This window comes from Cystoisospora suis, assembly GCF_002600585.1.
Source record: "Cystoisospora suis strain Wien I chromosome Unknown contig_216, whole genome shotgun sequence".
NCBI lineage: Eukaryota > Apicomplexa > Conoidasida > Eucoccidiorida > Sarcocystidae > Cystoisospora > Cystoisospora suis.
The window spans coordinates 54,491-70,088 of record NW_027153018.1 but is presented as its reverse complement, the minus strand read 5'-3'; the positions used below and the strand labels follow the sequence as shown (position 1 = coordinate 70,088).

At 49.2% G+C, this 15,598-nt stretch overlaps 1 protein-coding gene across 1 annotated transcript; it reads right to left on the bottom strand.

Annotated features, from left to right (window-relative positions):
- Window positions 1-936: 936 nt before the first annotated feature.
- On the bottom strand, window positions 937-15,598 carry CSUI_000558 (phosphofructokinase pfkii; the record flags this gene model as incomplete). Its single annotated transcript, XM_068060792.1, has 19 exons — window positions 15,489-15,598; window positions 14,074-14,257; window positions 13,059-13,160; window positions 12,182-12,403; window positions 11,369-11,638; window positions 10,556-10,709; window positions 10,087-10,182; window positions 9,442-9,581; window positions 8,759-8,914; window positions 8,000-8,194; window positions 7,148-7,333; window positions 6,163-6,768; window positions 5,526-5,766; window positions 4,912-5,010; window positions 4,482-4,642; window positions 3,765-3,857; window positions 3,037-3,288; window positions 2,215-2,298; window positions 937-1,488 (listed from the first exon to the last, which is right to left on the bottom strand). Exons 2-19 carry the CDS (start codon window positions 14,221-14,223, stop codon window positions 937-939), a joined length of 3,759 nt encoding a protein of 1,252 aa, XP_067927229.1. The 5' UTR covers window positions 14,224-14,257; window positions 15,489-15,598.

Below are 15,598 nucleotides of genomic sequence, written 5' to 3'. Positions count from 1 at the left end.
GCTGCAGCTCCACTTTGCGTATACACGTGATTCAACCACTTGTCTTGACTAGATTGCGCATTTATTCTGCTTTACCATGCGCAGGCACGCTTGCACAATCATCGGAAATAGACCTACTCTTCACCTACACAAAAAGAGGGTCAAATGTCATGGACGTCGCCCGCGCGGATCGCCCTGGCTTTACTGTCAAGACAGATTGCTACTGGGAGTAAGGTCGCTTCCAGCGGCACATGTACGCATGTACGTAGTCATGTACCCGACATGCGGACATCCTCCACTAAAGCATGACCGACAATTTACACCACTGTCTTCCAGTCCTTAGGGGCGCGACGGCAAGCCGCCATCGACAACACGTGAACGCTAGCCTATTACACGGCCAATAAATACATTACTAAGTCGCAACTGCCTATTGCACATGAACTTCGGAATAGATATGTTCCCGAGGTTACAGGATAAACCCCCCCGAGAATCCAGTGCCACCAAAACGGTGAATACAAGCTAGTGCGCCGAAAAGCGGCACCATTGGATCCGTCCTGCCGCTTGCTCGGACTGTTTGCGACTATTCATCCTTGGTCCATAAAGAACAACCGACTCGGCCAGCCACTCTCTATGAGCCTGCTCGGGTCCAGCACCCCAACTCCGGTAAATTAGTACCCCTTGTCGTTCCCGCCTCCTCATATACACCCAACACTCTCCGGCTATGACTTTCCTACCTTCTCCTTTCTTAGCTGACAACTGCTGCCGTCTACGAATGAGACACAGGGCGTCGCCTTCGGCATCAACGGGAGCGAGTCACTTTACACTGTTCTTTGAGGAACAGCCCCGTTCTACGTCTTCCACGGACAAACCAATTCTGTTCACACAATACCACGCCAACGCTCCCCCTTCAAGAGCGAATCGCCAGTTTGTTGCTTCAAATGTCTCAATCGTGCTGTCTCACTGATCTCGGCAGCACGCACCCTCTCCACCGACAGAGATCTGACTCTTCATAGCTCCCTTTGAGGCTTCCCAGAGAGTGCGAGAATAGTAGTAGTTCTTTCCCGAATCAGCAAACTGGAGAGGCCCTGGGTTGCAGTATTTCTCCGCCGAGATCCAGTCGCCTTTGCCTGACTGCATGCCCTCGTCGACAAGCTGGCTAACTGACGTTGTGCCGCATTTGCCGGAATCACTGCAGCACCCGCTGCTTAGACAGAAAAGCGACTCGCCCTCTTGAGATGAGACGACCCCAAGGTACAATGGGGCGCCCTCTCCTTGGTCTTGGGGTGATGCGGCTGGACTGTCGGAGAACCCCAAGCAGTGAGCTTGTGCTGCCAAGGATGCGGTTGGCATGACTAGAGGCTCCCACTGCGAAGGAGAGCACGTTGGGTTGGAGACGCTCACGTGGACTGCGTGAGTAGGTAGCGAGTGGGAGATCGTGCAGAGACCAGCAAACTGACCAAGGGCCGCTCCCAAACTACAATCGTAGTATGATGGATACGAAGCGCTCAGCTGTACATACAGGGACAAAGACGACAAACGTGCAAGTAACTGAAAACAACCCCAATAACACCAACCTTCGCCACTTCGCGTGATACAGCACGGACCAGGATAGCGATGTAGCTCACAGCGCGCGAGACCATGTCTACTGTGAAACGCCGCCAGAGATTATTGGCGAGGTCCAGCCGGGAGGCTGTCCGAGACTCAACACTTTCTGCAAAGGAACACGAGCGCGAAATCCCGTGGCCCGTCTCAGTGAACGAAAAACAAAAGACGTGAGGAGTTGCGTGTCAGTATCGGCAAGTTACGACTTAATTGTCGTGACCATCCTCTGGAGAGGTCCTTAGAAGACCGTACATGCTCGTCACGCGTACGCCCATCTTAGAACTCCGTGGGTCATAATGACTGACTGACTATTTACATGCGGGACAGACAACCGCCTCATTGTTACTGGGAATGTCGAGGGCGTGAAACGGAACAGAAACAGCTAGCAAGCCTATCCCGCACGCAGCGAAGTAAGACTGGAAGCGGTAATTTCGTTCTCTGCTGCCTCAGCTACATGGCTACTGAGTCACTAGGGAAAGCAACAGGCTTCAAGGCTGCCTGACTATTGCCAGCACTGTCAATACTGCGCTCATCTTGTGTTCAGACCAGCACAGCGTAAAACAGTAACATACACACCAGAAACTTGCGCGAATGCACGAAAAAGCCTCAGCAACTGAATCTCGGGGAACTTACAGAAGCACTGAACTCGAAACACACTGGTGAGAAGCTGCCCGAGAATTTGCCTTCTCCCTTTTCCTTCTTCAAGTGAGCGGCGACCTACAAAAATTTACGCACACACACACACGCACACACACACAAAGGTTGATGCACGCTCCTGAACCACCGAGCTGTCTTCACCTCTCAGGCGATCGACAGAAGAACCTCTTATGCAAATCAACAAATAACCTTCACACACGTAAGGCTGGCGGTGCACACTCTGGAGAATTGTAAACGTGAAAAGCAAGAAGAGACATATACTTGTTCGAGGCCAGCTTCGTCAAAGATCCGCTGTTCCACCACGCTGTCATGAAACCATATGCCGAAGAGACAAATCACCTATTCGTCCTCTCTCCTAGCAGATCATATATGTTTGGGGTGGCGCTACTACTAGCTTTTCTGCTGCCTTTGTATCTTGCTTGCGTCGTCCACAAGATCACACTGATTACGCAGGAGGAAGAAATCATCTGTACTTGCTGCATACGCCCTCAACAAATGAGCACCGTTAATACTCGCGTCGTCCAGGTCTTGACGCCACACCTAGAACCAAATCACTCCTTGAAATCTGATATGCTGTCTACCAAACATCAGAACGAGAACCGGAAAGGTTACCTAGAAACAGACGCGTCCTGCTGCGTATATGCATACTCATCTCACTTTCCTCTATAAATCTATGAACCAGCAGCCGACACAAGTGGGCTTCCTGACCCCTACACTTGCCTCGTATACCGGGTGTGGCGACGCAAGCAACGTCACTGTCGTCCTTTCTAGCTATTCCCTACTGCGGTGACGACTTACCATCGCAGCAAGGAGCTCATGTGTAGGGAACCTCATAACGGCCTTGGGGAACTTGTGAGTTCGGACAGCTCGGATAAGACGATGCTGGAAGGCCACAGGGAAGGAATCCATAAGACTTCCTGATCCCTCTGACAGAGCTGCGCGAACCTTAGAGAATTCTTCCGTTTCCAGCTCAGATGAGGAGCTTCCTGTAAGTCTGGCGGTATGATGTGACAAGCAATGCAGATGAATCTCGAGGGCGAGACGCCTTAGCTAAACACATACACACACAGAGAAGTCAAAACAAACTGAAGCTCAACAAAGAGGAATGAGTCTACTTGGGCACCTCATATGTAAACAAAAATGGGAGGGACGGATAAACCGATCATTACACCAAGTCGTCAGTTCATCGATCACTACCTACGAACAAGAAAGAAGGTAGGCACTAGAACATCCTGTCACTTCCTCCGAGATAGCTTAGGAGTGGGGAGATGGAATCAGAGAAATCTTTGGTTCCTTCCTCTCAGCGGTACGATATCTTCACATACAAAGACTTTGAGCAACTGATCCAGGATAGGCTCGAGAAGGTACGATCCGCTCTCCCACAAAGCGTGAGTCATCTGCAGCTACGTACGGAAAGCGACGCATAACCATTCTCTAGAAGGATGAAACCATAGAGCAACATGCCACTCTGGACGTCGACACAAGAAAGAACCCTTCAAGAAGGCAGAAGGAAATCGGAGACTAACCTCCTTGTGAAGAGAGAAGAAATTCTCGTTGATGACAGTGACACCGAAGTTCTTCTTGGCGTCTGCGCGTTGTTTTACGGCATCAGCCACGAACTGGACAGAACAGAAAAGAAAGACACCACAGAGCTCAATGCACCTACACACATACGTGTTTAGGAAACCTACAGCAACCTGTAGAGATAGACAGCTGCCCTTGGACAGACGCGACAGCCTAGCATGACAGACACCATCGCACACCACTCCATCTGTCCCCCAGTATATCAGTTCACTACCTGGATAGAGGACCATAAAAAGAAGTCTCATGAATGTACATACATATTTCTCAGCCGAGCCACCAGAACCTACGTCTAAGTAAGAATATATGTTCGGTCGGAAAATATTCATATATATGTTTATGGTGTCTCACATGACACATGTTTGGTCTTTGTACGTTTCATTAGCTGCTGTGCAGGCGACCTATTCCGCAACAAGGTAGCCGGCCTGCGTGTCCTGAAGACGTGCGCACGACACGCAAGAGTGGAACCTCTATGCAGCGACAACCAAGCACTTTCCCATCATCGTCGTCAGACTTTCGCGGTTAGGTCTTGCGCGATGCCAAAAAAAAGGAAAGCAGAAACGACTACAGCGGAAAATTCCTCTGCATCCTCGTATGCAAGACGAAGATGAAAAATGTGTAAAAGTGTCGCGTACAGCGCCTGGGACGAAAAGACTTCTTACCGTGACGACCTTGCTGAATGGCTCGTCCTTGAACTTTCGAGTAGAGACGACAACGTTAGGGTGTGTCTGAAGACCAACTTCGCATTCAGCTTCAAGACCTCCAGAAACCTGGCAGAAGTAGAAGTATTTAGCTGCGCTGTTGCTGTCTGTTAAGAGATTAGCTGAAAGAAAAGAGGAATAGACAGGATTTATGAACAAATGTCGACAGATACAAGCGCACGTGAAATCCTCACCCAAAATACTAGGATGACTGTCATCCCACAATGTGAACGGGTTTAACCATGGTGGAAACCGGACTCGTGTATACAGTGGAGCGGGAAAGAGAGAGATTTGATGCAATAGCGTCTGTTCTTGTTGGTCAACCTGAACGGCTCTCCCAGGGAAGTGTGGATGCTTGTCACTGTATCTATCCATCTTTCCTCTCACTCACCAGTCATCTCAGAAGCAACCTTTGTCTCAGTATCGAAGCCAAGAGCCTCGCATCCACTCAGGGCCATCAGCTTCGTGCCGACAGCTGGGCAACCGCATCCTGCAGGCCGCAATACAAAGAGACACCGAAATCGACACCCACAGATTAGGGCGCTGAGGTACGAAGTCCTCACATGTATCCAAGCGCCGTATGAGAACCCCTTAACAAGCTGAATACATGTACCTAAAGCCTGCTGATATATGATGAGACGAAGACGGCGAGCCTCTGCTGACCATTTTATAGATCGTGGTCCGAGCATCGACCAAGATCCAGCTTAACAGATATACAACAATGAAATACGGAGGAACACGTCCATTTCGCATACATTCACGAGTGCACATCAGTGGCTTTGTTCTCCCTTTCAGCATGGGGCACAGGCACGCACAAACCAAGCGGCGTTTTTCCACACAGTATGGAACGCATGTGGAGGGGACGTATGTGGACTGAGACTGTCCACGGAGAGCTGCGACGCTACACACGCTCCAGGGCTGAAAATAGCAGATCAGGTTCTCAGCCTGCAAGCTACAGTTTTGTAGGGCAATCGAGCAGGTGTACAGCTGGAGAGGGGTACATACTTCCGCTGGCATCGCCGGTGATGACATTCTTTCCGGAGAGTTCTTTCAAGACTTTCAAAGCTCCATGAGGGGGGAAATCACCGCAGTCTCCACTAGCTTCGACGCTAACGACGCGTGCAGGCACATTCTGGCTTGCCAGGAGTTCAGACAGCACAGAGGCGTGCAAGTAAGTCCATCCAATCACCACAAGGGCGTTCAGCCCGACCTCTTTGATTGTAGCTGCTGCGGTCCGTAGGCCTTGCTGCAAACCGGAGAAGAGGAAGACGCCACCAGCACACTATGCAAGAGAGAGTACCACACCTCGACAATGTAGGCTGCCGAAACGAATGAAGACGATTGCTGAGCAGTACAGACAGATTCGCTATAAACACGGCCACCGCAAACCAATTTCGTGTCAGGTGGACCTACGTATACACTGAACTCCTACCCCGTACCGACGCTATTTCAAATAAGACTTATACTGGAGTCGATGAGTACAACGCGGAACAAGTGATTCTTTTTCTCTGTATCTGTAGTCCACCATTGATCTGAAGATGATTACAAAGTACTGCTTTCCTACGACAGAGCGCGCTGACACGACAGGATAGTCTGGAAGTGTCGAGACAGCATGCAATGCCCGGTAACACTCTATTCTTACTTCGGTTCCCAGTTCGAGCTCTTCCATTTCGGTCCTGCCGAGCATGGCAAAGGCAGGTTGATTCTTGCCAGCCGCAGCATCCTTTTCCGAGACAGTTACATAATCCTTGTGAAGGAGACCTTTAGCTCCCTTGAACCCAACGACCTTGCCGCCAGCATGTGTACAGACACGCTGTACCAGACCATAGAGTACATTGGAGGTGCCTGGCCTCTCATTTCCGAGGAGTACCACACCAACCTTAGGTTTCTCCTTTGTCTTGACTTTGCGCAGGGTGCATACACCACCCAAGAACTCCCCGCCCTCTGCGCTGACGAGGGGGAAGAGTCCGCCGATGTGAGACTTCCAGTTGCTCAGAGATGGGTGAGAAGAGGATGCAGGATTCTCAATGTGAAGACCGATGGTGTCTTTGCTGGAGTGAAGCACCGCAGGAATCACAGGTTCAACCTCTGCACGCTCACGCGCGAATCCTCCGGTAGCGCTTGATGCCTTCAGTGTAGATGACGAAGGAGCACCTGTGAGCGTGAAAGGCAGAATGGGAGTGGGTGTGTTCAGCTGCATGGGGCCCGGGATCTGGTAGCAGTCCGACAGCCTCCACATATCGCGAACCTGAAGAAGCATGGGAGAAAGCAAAAGGCTCGAACACTCGACTGAGACCGACCAAAGTGTAGGCGAAGTTCCTTATGTACCCGCGGAAACCTCACAGCATCAGCGTCGATCCCTCACTTCAAGCCGAAACCCACGTGTAGAGGCAGATACGTTCACATCCATACAGTGATGACACGCAAGAGTAACCCAAAGACAGACTGAAAACTATGCACGGACATGTACCACGATCTCGCGTTTCAAACAATCCCTTGCCGGCAAGGTGAAGTTTCTTGGGCCTGTCCACTCTTAGTGCTAGTTCCCAGGTCGATGCGCCCCTGCAAATAGATAAGCATCGGCAGTGCAGCTCACATGCTAGAGGAGTTTATGTGTGTGTTTTTACCTCAGCAAAAGCCTTGAACATGGGTCGCTCGATATCGACAAGGAACTTCTTGATAACCGGGACGTTCGCCTTGCCCTTACGAGTCTCCAGGTTCATCATCTTCGTCAGAGGAACACCCGCTGCTTTCCAGTCCGCCGGGTTAGAGGAGGAGCTCATGTCCTTCAGGACTGCCATGCAGGCGGTGACCTGTGTAGGTAGATGTTTCGGAAGAACCGAGACACGTACGCAAGTCAGGCGCCGAGTTCAAGCGCCACCATATGTGTAAGGAGAATTGGGCTGCCGAACCACACACATCACTGCCTCTGCGGGTACTCCGAGCTGAGACGACCTCGCAACGCAGGTCTGAGTGCATGCATAGGTGGTCCCCTTAGATGAATTCGATGAAGTCAGTTGCATTCACTCGCTTCGCCTTGCGTATTTTAAGGAACACGAACGGTATATGGACGGCCTTCTTGAGAAGATGCCACGTATCTACCGCCTGGAAAGCACGCTCGTACTACCACCATCATTATTAGTTAATCCTCACGTCGCTCAGGCGTGGAGCATATGAATGCGAAGAATAAAATTCGCCTCCGGCCCCCCTCTCCCTCCGTACAGACGCCATACATCGTACTACAACGGGAATCTTCCACACATCCCTCCGTGCAAACGAAACGCAGAAGCTACTGCCGATAACCCTCGCTGCTGCCGAAAGCGTACGCTCTATGTAACACCTCAGACATGCCTATACACAGACACGTGAAAGTACGGCCAAAACCTAAGTGAGCGAATGGGCTTTGGTAGAGGGGTTAGTGCCCGAAGAAAGAAACACCCCCTCCCTTGTGCATGTGCGTGCACTCTGATCCAACTGACCTTATTCTGAATGAGAGCTCCTGCCACATTTCCAAGACCATAGCAATACGTCGCATCGAAGTCCGAAGGAAAGCCGCTACGACCCTCATAGCCAAGGTAATGGGACTGCGCATGGAAGCTTCCCTTGAATCCACGCTTGACGAGCTCGGCCTCAGTCATCTGCATCAACAGCTTCTCCGTGTGGATCATAGCGACCTGAGAAACGACGTGAAAATCACACAACACCACGGCCACCGTATCCATATGCCTTTCAGCGTTCCCGTCTGAAAGTCCTCAGTACGCCACCTACATCCTTCGACCTTTCGCAGAAAAAGAGTAAGCTCGCACTGCCTCAAGCCTCTCACTCCGTGTGTTCACTTCTTCGGACAGCATTACGTGGTGAGCCTCCTGTCGACTTCCCATATAGCCGTATCACCCACAAGGTAGGAAACCTCCTTCACACCGCAGGAGCCCTGACTGGCACGCCCGAGGTCTGAGAATGCGCGCACGGCGATATCTACTGCGACTATGACGTCTTAATACAGATACGCTTTCCGCATTGGAGAATCACCCATCACCTACAGAACTGTATGTCTTCTCTCAAGAGCCTATCCAAGTCACGGCACGCATACAATCATAAAAGAAACTTCCATTCAACCAACCACCCATAGACTGTCGAAGATGCTTATCACTATATACTATCAATGCACATGTCGAATACATCCGATCGACGTACATGCGTGAATTGGTCTACAAGCCGATGATGTAGGGTGGACGAACCTGGACATTTCCATGAGGATCACGATCAAGAAGAAGTTGCTGGCGGGTGTGTTCAGGAAGCTCCTCAAAGACTGAACGGCTTTCTTTAGAGAGCTTCGACACATCAAACTCTCCAGCTGCAACGATGTTGTTGATTTCACTGATCAACACCCCCACCTGACAAGAAAAGAATCCCACCAGAAACATGCAGATAAATGAAAGGTCTCTATTCTCTCCATCAAGATCTCCGAAGAAATGAGGCTAGCGTAACAATCGAGGAATGTCTTCCCCACACTCACAGAACTATCTGCCAAACACACAGATTTGAACTGTTGTTCACGTCTAGTGAAGCGCCTCCTCAACAGACACCCGACTCTTACACCGAATGCCTATTCCGGTCGACTTCTCTTTTCTGGGGAAGATCTATACAGCAAAACCCCGTAACCCCTCCGCCCTCCATTCCCGCACTTACACGCACTACGTCTAGATGTAAACGTTTGTACTCTTCGTTCTCCGGAAGCAAGCAAACACTTCGAGGCTACTGTATACTGGATGACGTATTCATTCATGTGTCTATGCTCCCAACGTACAGCAATGCCCTCATTCATCTACAGCTACCGTCTCAGTGAGTCAAAGAATACATCGACCAAAGTCTTCAGCCTTCGCTGTCTACCCTGCTTACTGAGGACGTACGCAACACTCACCTCAGGAATAAACTCAATAAGGCCTTCAGGAAGCAGGACAACTCCAAAGTGCTTATTCTGCTCATGACGAGCTTCCACAAGGTTAGCCAGAGACTCAACTAGCTGATGGAGCGACTGCTTCTCAGCCAACACTTCCTCGCCTGAATGGACGAGACGGGAAAGACACTACGCGGTTGAAATGCAGTATACATATATATACTGTTTATATAGATAGATGCATACATGTATATACATACGTATGTATTCTACCCCCTAGACACCTGTGTCTGTCCGTAGGTAACAAACCGCCAAATAGATCGTCCTTCTTCCGATTCACAAGGAGTAAACCTTTGGGAAGTATCCGATGACAGAAAGCACAAAACTAGCACTCGAAAACAAAAGAGGGAGACCGAATGCACCTCTTTTTCAAAGAAACCTCCCCCTACGAAAGAGTGAAAAAGAAGCCAGGACCCTCCTCAAATCTGCCCGCTACATCTTTCGCCCCTGGACTTGCTTCGTTTTTGGGACGGCAAAAGCGCCGTGGCGTTCCATCACGGTGTGATATTCTATCTAAACCTCTTCATGGAACGGCACGTGCTCAATATGTCCCCGACGACAGGAACCAAACAAGACAGCCGGCGCGCGCCTGTATGGCTTGTGTCTTACCAATGAACGTGTAGTTCGGGTGTGTCTGCATGGCACACTCAAGGGTAATAAGCGACGCGCTACGACCCATAAGTCGAACGAAGTGGTATGTGCGACCTGAAAGAAACAGAAGAAAGCATCTACACTAGGAGTCGTTTTGAGACATTGTAGAGTGATAAAGTTAGGTGTACTATTGGAAGAGACGAGGAGGATGTGTGCTCTCCAGACTGTGCACTGACACTGAATGGTGCCGCATATATTTACATACATACACCTTCATGAATCTTCACTGCAGAGGTAGGGAAGAGCGCGCGATACCACGGTATGAAGCAGTGGATAGCGAAACAACCAAGAACTCCGGAACAACTTTCAATGAGCTCCTCTCCTCTTCTCTTGTACTCGAGAGCCAACAGGAAGACAAGTAAAGAGACAGCTCTGGACAAGTTTGCAGGCAAACGCTACGCGGAAGCCATAGAATGGAGACGCTTACCCCCGGTCATCGCATCTTTCATCAGATTTCCAATAGCTTGGCTGTATGTTTTGCATGCGGTGTCAAATCCGAAGGAGATCTCAACAAATCGATTCTTCAAGTCACCATCGATTGTCTTAGGGCAACCGATGACGCACGTCGAGCTTCCCTTGGACTACGAGCACAACCACACCAAGAAAGAAAGAGCAGCAGCAAGTTAGACCATAGAACAACCCAACACAATCCGCAGGCAAGCGAAAAAAAAAGGTCACACTCTAAAGTAATCAAGCTGAGACACGCGAAAAGAAACGTATATACGCATATATTAGTAGCTTGTCTGTAACATATATGTATGGATAGATATCTCCGTATGTACGTATTGGACCACCTATTGTGTAGGTGTCAACACAACTGCTGCATCTCAGGAGAGATGCCCGAAGCCAGGCATATGAAGATGACGAACTTGAAAACGAAGCGAAGAGAGACGCAGGACGGGCTATGAATGCATGAGTCGCGAGATGAAGAGCAAGCACCTTCAATTCAGAAATAGCGTGGCCGCCGATGCTCCATGAGCACTCAACAGAAGACCTGGAGGTCTTCCTTCTTGAACACTGGTTGTCCCGACCTTCCATCGAAGTCAAATCGCCACGAGTCTATTGCAACTTCGATGAAGATCGACACACACACGTACACACAACTGTGCATGTAATAGACATATACCGAGGTAACTAAGAATATACCTTGACCAAGCTACAGATCGTCTTGACATGGCGACGCTGATAAAGCATTGAGAGCGATGACGATGTATGTATATGTATATAGACTTATGCTTACCTTGAAGTATTCCGCCAAGATAGCTGCATTCGTGTTTGAATCATCCCCGCCAATAACCACCAGACCATTCAGGTTAAGTTTCTCGCAGATTTCAAGACTTTGCTGTTTTTGTTCATCTGTCTCGATCTTGTGACGTCCACTTCGGATCATGTCAAACCCTCCCATATTACGATAATGATCGATCGTCTCCTGAGTTAGCTCGCGGTACTCGTGACTGTAGACACCATGGGGACCTCCAAGGAATCCATACACCACACTTTCCGGGTTAACCTGAGAATTAAGTGCAAAACAATGCATGCAGCACTCACGATAATGTCGTTTATCACCCTCTCTTCTGTACATGTTCACTCTCTTCCTTTCCTCCGAAGTTGGTCACATAAAGACATACGGTGCTTCCCTCTCTGTCTCCTTTCGTGAGGATGACAGAGCTGACTGCTATCTCTGGAGTTGGATACTTCGGTAATACAGAAAAACTAAGTCATAGAAGATACTTGCTTCGACCGTGTAGTTGATCAGTAGAGCTGTTGGAGTTTGGGGGGGCTGACGGAGCTTATGTGATGCATGAAAGACTTACAGCAAATGACGAAATTTATGAATGTCTCCGGGAGAACACGTAGAACGAAGTGGCACCAGTTGACATTTTCGTTCACGCGGATCACAACGACGCCATGTCTAGACATACACAGCTAGCTGGTTTCCGTTCAGTACCGGGGAGATGCTGGTATTAGAACACGGCTGACCAACAACTGAGAGCAGGCTTGGTGGCGAGATAGTATGAGGAACTTCTTGCCAGAAGAGATAAAGCATACATACCTTCTTGACGAAGTCGTAGATACCACAGATAACGTTGTGACCACCAGCTGCTTGGCCTCCCGAGAGAACTACACCAACCTTAAGAGGGCTAGTGGGTGCGGGGGAAGAGGAATGAGCAGCACTAAGGAGATAGAACGGAGTCTCAATCGTGTTGGGGAACAAGCCTGCGAGAATCCTCTGGTCGTCAGCTGAGAGAACATGAGGGGCGTTGTTCTTCTCATCCTTTCCAGTCAACAACACACACACAAAAGCTGCCGTCTACAACGGTGACGGACTCGCTTGTATTTGAGACTTCCACCTAGCTGGTTTGAAACAGAGGAAGCGAAGAAATGCAAACATCGAAATCGACACATGTCACCATACATACACAAGCATACGCCTGTAGAGTCACTGACGTGTACAGGAATACGTGTGCATATATACGGCATACACGCTTCTTCGCTCTATGCGAGAGAGCTCACTGGAAGAGAAAAGGATTCTTCTAGGATACGAAAGCTTGCTTCGTATACTAAGGAGAAAGAGAAAGCAGATATGCGAGTGTCTCTCATATCACTGTCTGCGATGCTTAGCAACGGGGGGAAGCTCAGAGGAACAATCAGCACCACGAGTGCTGAATAAAGAACGAGCGAGCCACACTCCGTTCTATTGGTAAGACACAGAGGTCTTGTTCACGCCTAAAGAAAGAAGAGACTGAGCGACCAAAGAAAACGAAAGTTGTCTTCTCTGTTCTCCTCCTTCATTCCCTCTCCCACCCTTCAGCCGGGCATGCCGGTCATGGAAACGCAACCGAAGAGCTGACACACAGAGAAAGAAAACCAGAAAGACCAGAAAACCGAATGCCGCCATGGCTCCTCTCTTTCTTTCGACCACCACATACTTGTTTGTTGACGAGATCGGTATCTTTGCAGGGAGCCGTAGTGATGCCATGGGCGGAGGAGAAGACCGGTGGTAAATGAGGCTTGAAGTGACGCCTCATAACCTGGAAGTAGAAAGATAGGTAGTGAGTAACACCGGTGTAAGAAAGATAATGTCGATACACCTACACCTGTATGTAACTTCCTTACATGAATATCAAACAAAGATCACTTGCAACAGATGTATCGCCTAATCTTCCTGTCCATCGAGATTGAGCCCGTAACATCTATGGCCGGAAAAGTAAGAAACTCCTATTGTCGATCTGCAGCAACTCCGTTCTATTGGTAAGACACAGAGGTCTTCTTCACGACTAAAGAGAAGAGACTGAGCGACCAAAGAAAACGGAAGTTGTCTTCTCTGTTCTCCTCCTTCATTCCCTCTCCCACCCTTCAGCCGGCCATGCCTGGCCTCACGAGAAAGACAGAAAAAGGTGACCTAGCTAGTTAAGTCGTGAAGCTACAGCTTACACAGGGGGAGCAACGGCTGTCACTGCATGCTAGAGAAGGAAGGGATACAAATGTCCAGTCTCTCGTTTACGACATCTGAGCCTCCTTCTCTTGGCCATACACCCCATCGGGTGACAGAGACGCTTTCAACTTCTACCCCGCATGTAATACTACTCCTAAGCTCTACTGAAAATGGCGAACTCGTCTGATCTTCAGTGAGAACATTACACGCGCATGCAGATCAGAAAGCCTCTACAAAAAGACCCTCCGGACACCCAAGACTTTCCCAGCTATTCCTTGTCCGAATCAACAGGCAAACTCTCCATGAAACTTGCAGGATACAACGCATACATTCATCTACATACATAGTCACTAGCAACTACGATTACGACGAAAGAGTTTTGACCAGGCTCCCACACGTATTCATGTATACGTCGGACTCGCCCCGGATGGAAACACAGACGCCCGTTTTCCAGCCGTAGAAGATAGAAAAGAAGCATATCCTGTCTACCGAGTTCATTTCTCACATACCTCATTGGGGGTGGTATTATCTTCTATCTGAGGAGAAAAGAGATGGCAATGGCTCTTGGCCTGTGCCTCGAACAATTCGTCGACCGTAGGAGAAGCTCCGACTCCTCCATGGCATTTTGTATGTCCCTTTAGGAAAGAAAGGAACGTCATTTTGAAGAATCACCGACAAAACAATCTTCTGAACCTACCAAAAAAGAAGAAAACACAAGGGAAGGCGGAGGCCCATGAGGAGTCAGAAAAGAAACGCATGGTATCGGACAGTGATGGCGATGACGTAGTCCCGCATAGTCTCAATGCAATCAACCCCTCGTGAGGTGACGGCGACAGATACAGAGATCTCCGCCTGTCTGCTGTCTGCGTTGAGAAGGAAAGCTGAAAGAAGGTAGGTAGTCTGCAGCACCAAGAACAAAAGAATGGCTTAGACGGTGTAGCGGTATATATACGTATGTAGATACATACACACCGATATCCGTCTTCGTACGACAATACATGTATATATATCTAGAATCGAGGTGACCCTGACATGCCTTGGGTTCTCCCGGGTCTTGATGCATGCGGGCTGCTGTAGATGATTCTCACTGAGGTTACCCCGACAGTTTCTGCAGGGTGAAGAGTTCAGCAAGAGATGTTGTAAGTAAAGTGTAAGCCAGACAGACAGATGGCCTTTTTGGTTAACGCCTTTCGACACGAAAGTCTCTCTCACCCACTCCTCACTGCTTTTTCACAGCAGGACGCAAACAAAGCAAATGTGAGGAGATTCTTCAGCTTCCCAGAGGTACAGAACAAGAGGATGAAAAGAAAGAAAAAGTATTTCCTCCTTATTTTGCATCATGTGTACAGCCACCACTTCCTGACTCCGATCTTAAAGAAGGGATCGGGCATGTATAGCCTGATTCCCCAGGTGTATGTGCTGCAAACTCCCCCCCTGTCCTTTCTAGGGTCGGAAAGAGGGCGACGTGTGTAGAAAATAGATGAGACAGTAGGTAAACTGCCAGCAATACAATGGGTAAGAGATGATCCAGAAGAAGCGCTTCCAGGGACGTGAGCGTTTCTATGGAGAAAATCATTTGACCGTCGCAGGAACGAAGAGAAGGAAGTGTCTCTAAAGGAACGAAGAGGAAAAGTAACACGAAATAAGGCTGTTGAGATGTCACTCCGGACTGGCTGCTCTTTTCCTCGCGAACTGATAGCGTGTTTTCTCTGTACTTCCTTTCGTTGTAAAAGAAACGTCTTCCCTAAGAGACAGAAAGGCGGAACAGAAGAGAGCACGGACACCCAATGTCGCAACATGTGTTAGACAACATCGGGCAACAAGGAAGGAGATAGAGAGGTGACAACAGATCTCGAAGGAGACACCGGGGGAAAGAGATAGGAAGCCCTGTCCTGTTGCCTGCTGCTTTCGGTTGTATTCTTACTTGTGTGGAGGAGATTTGAACAGTTTCTCCTCTTCGTCTCCAAGAGACGGAGAACCACGAAAACCTAGAAAGTAATAGAAAGAAGGAAATTCGAAGTAGAGAGGTACAGG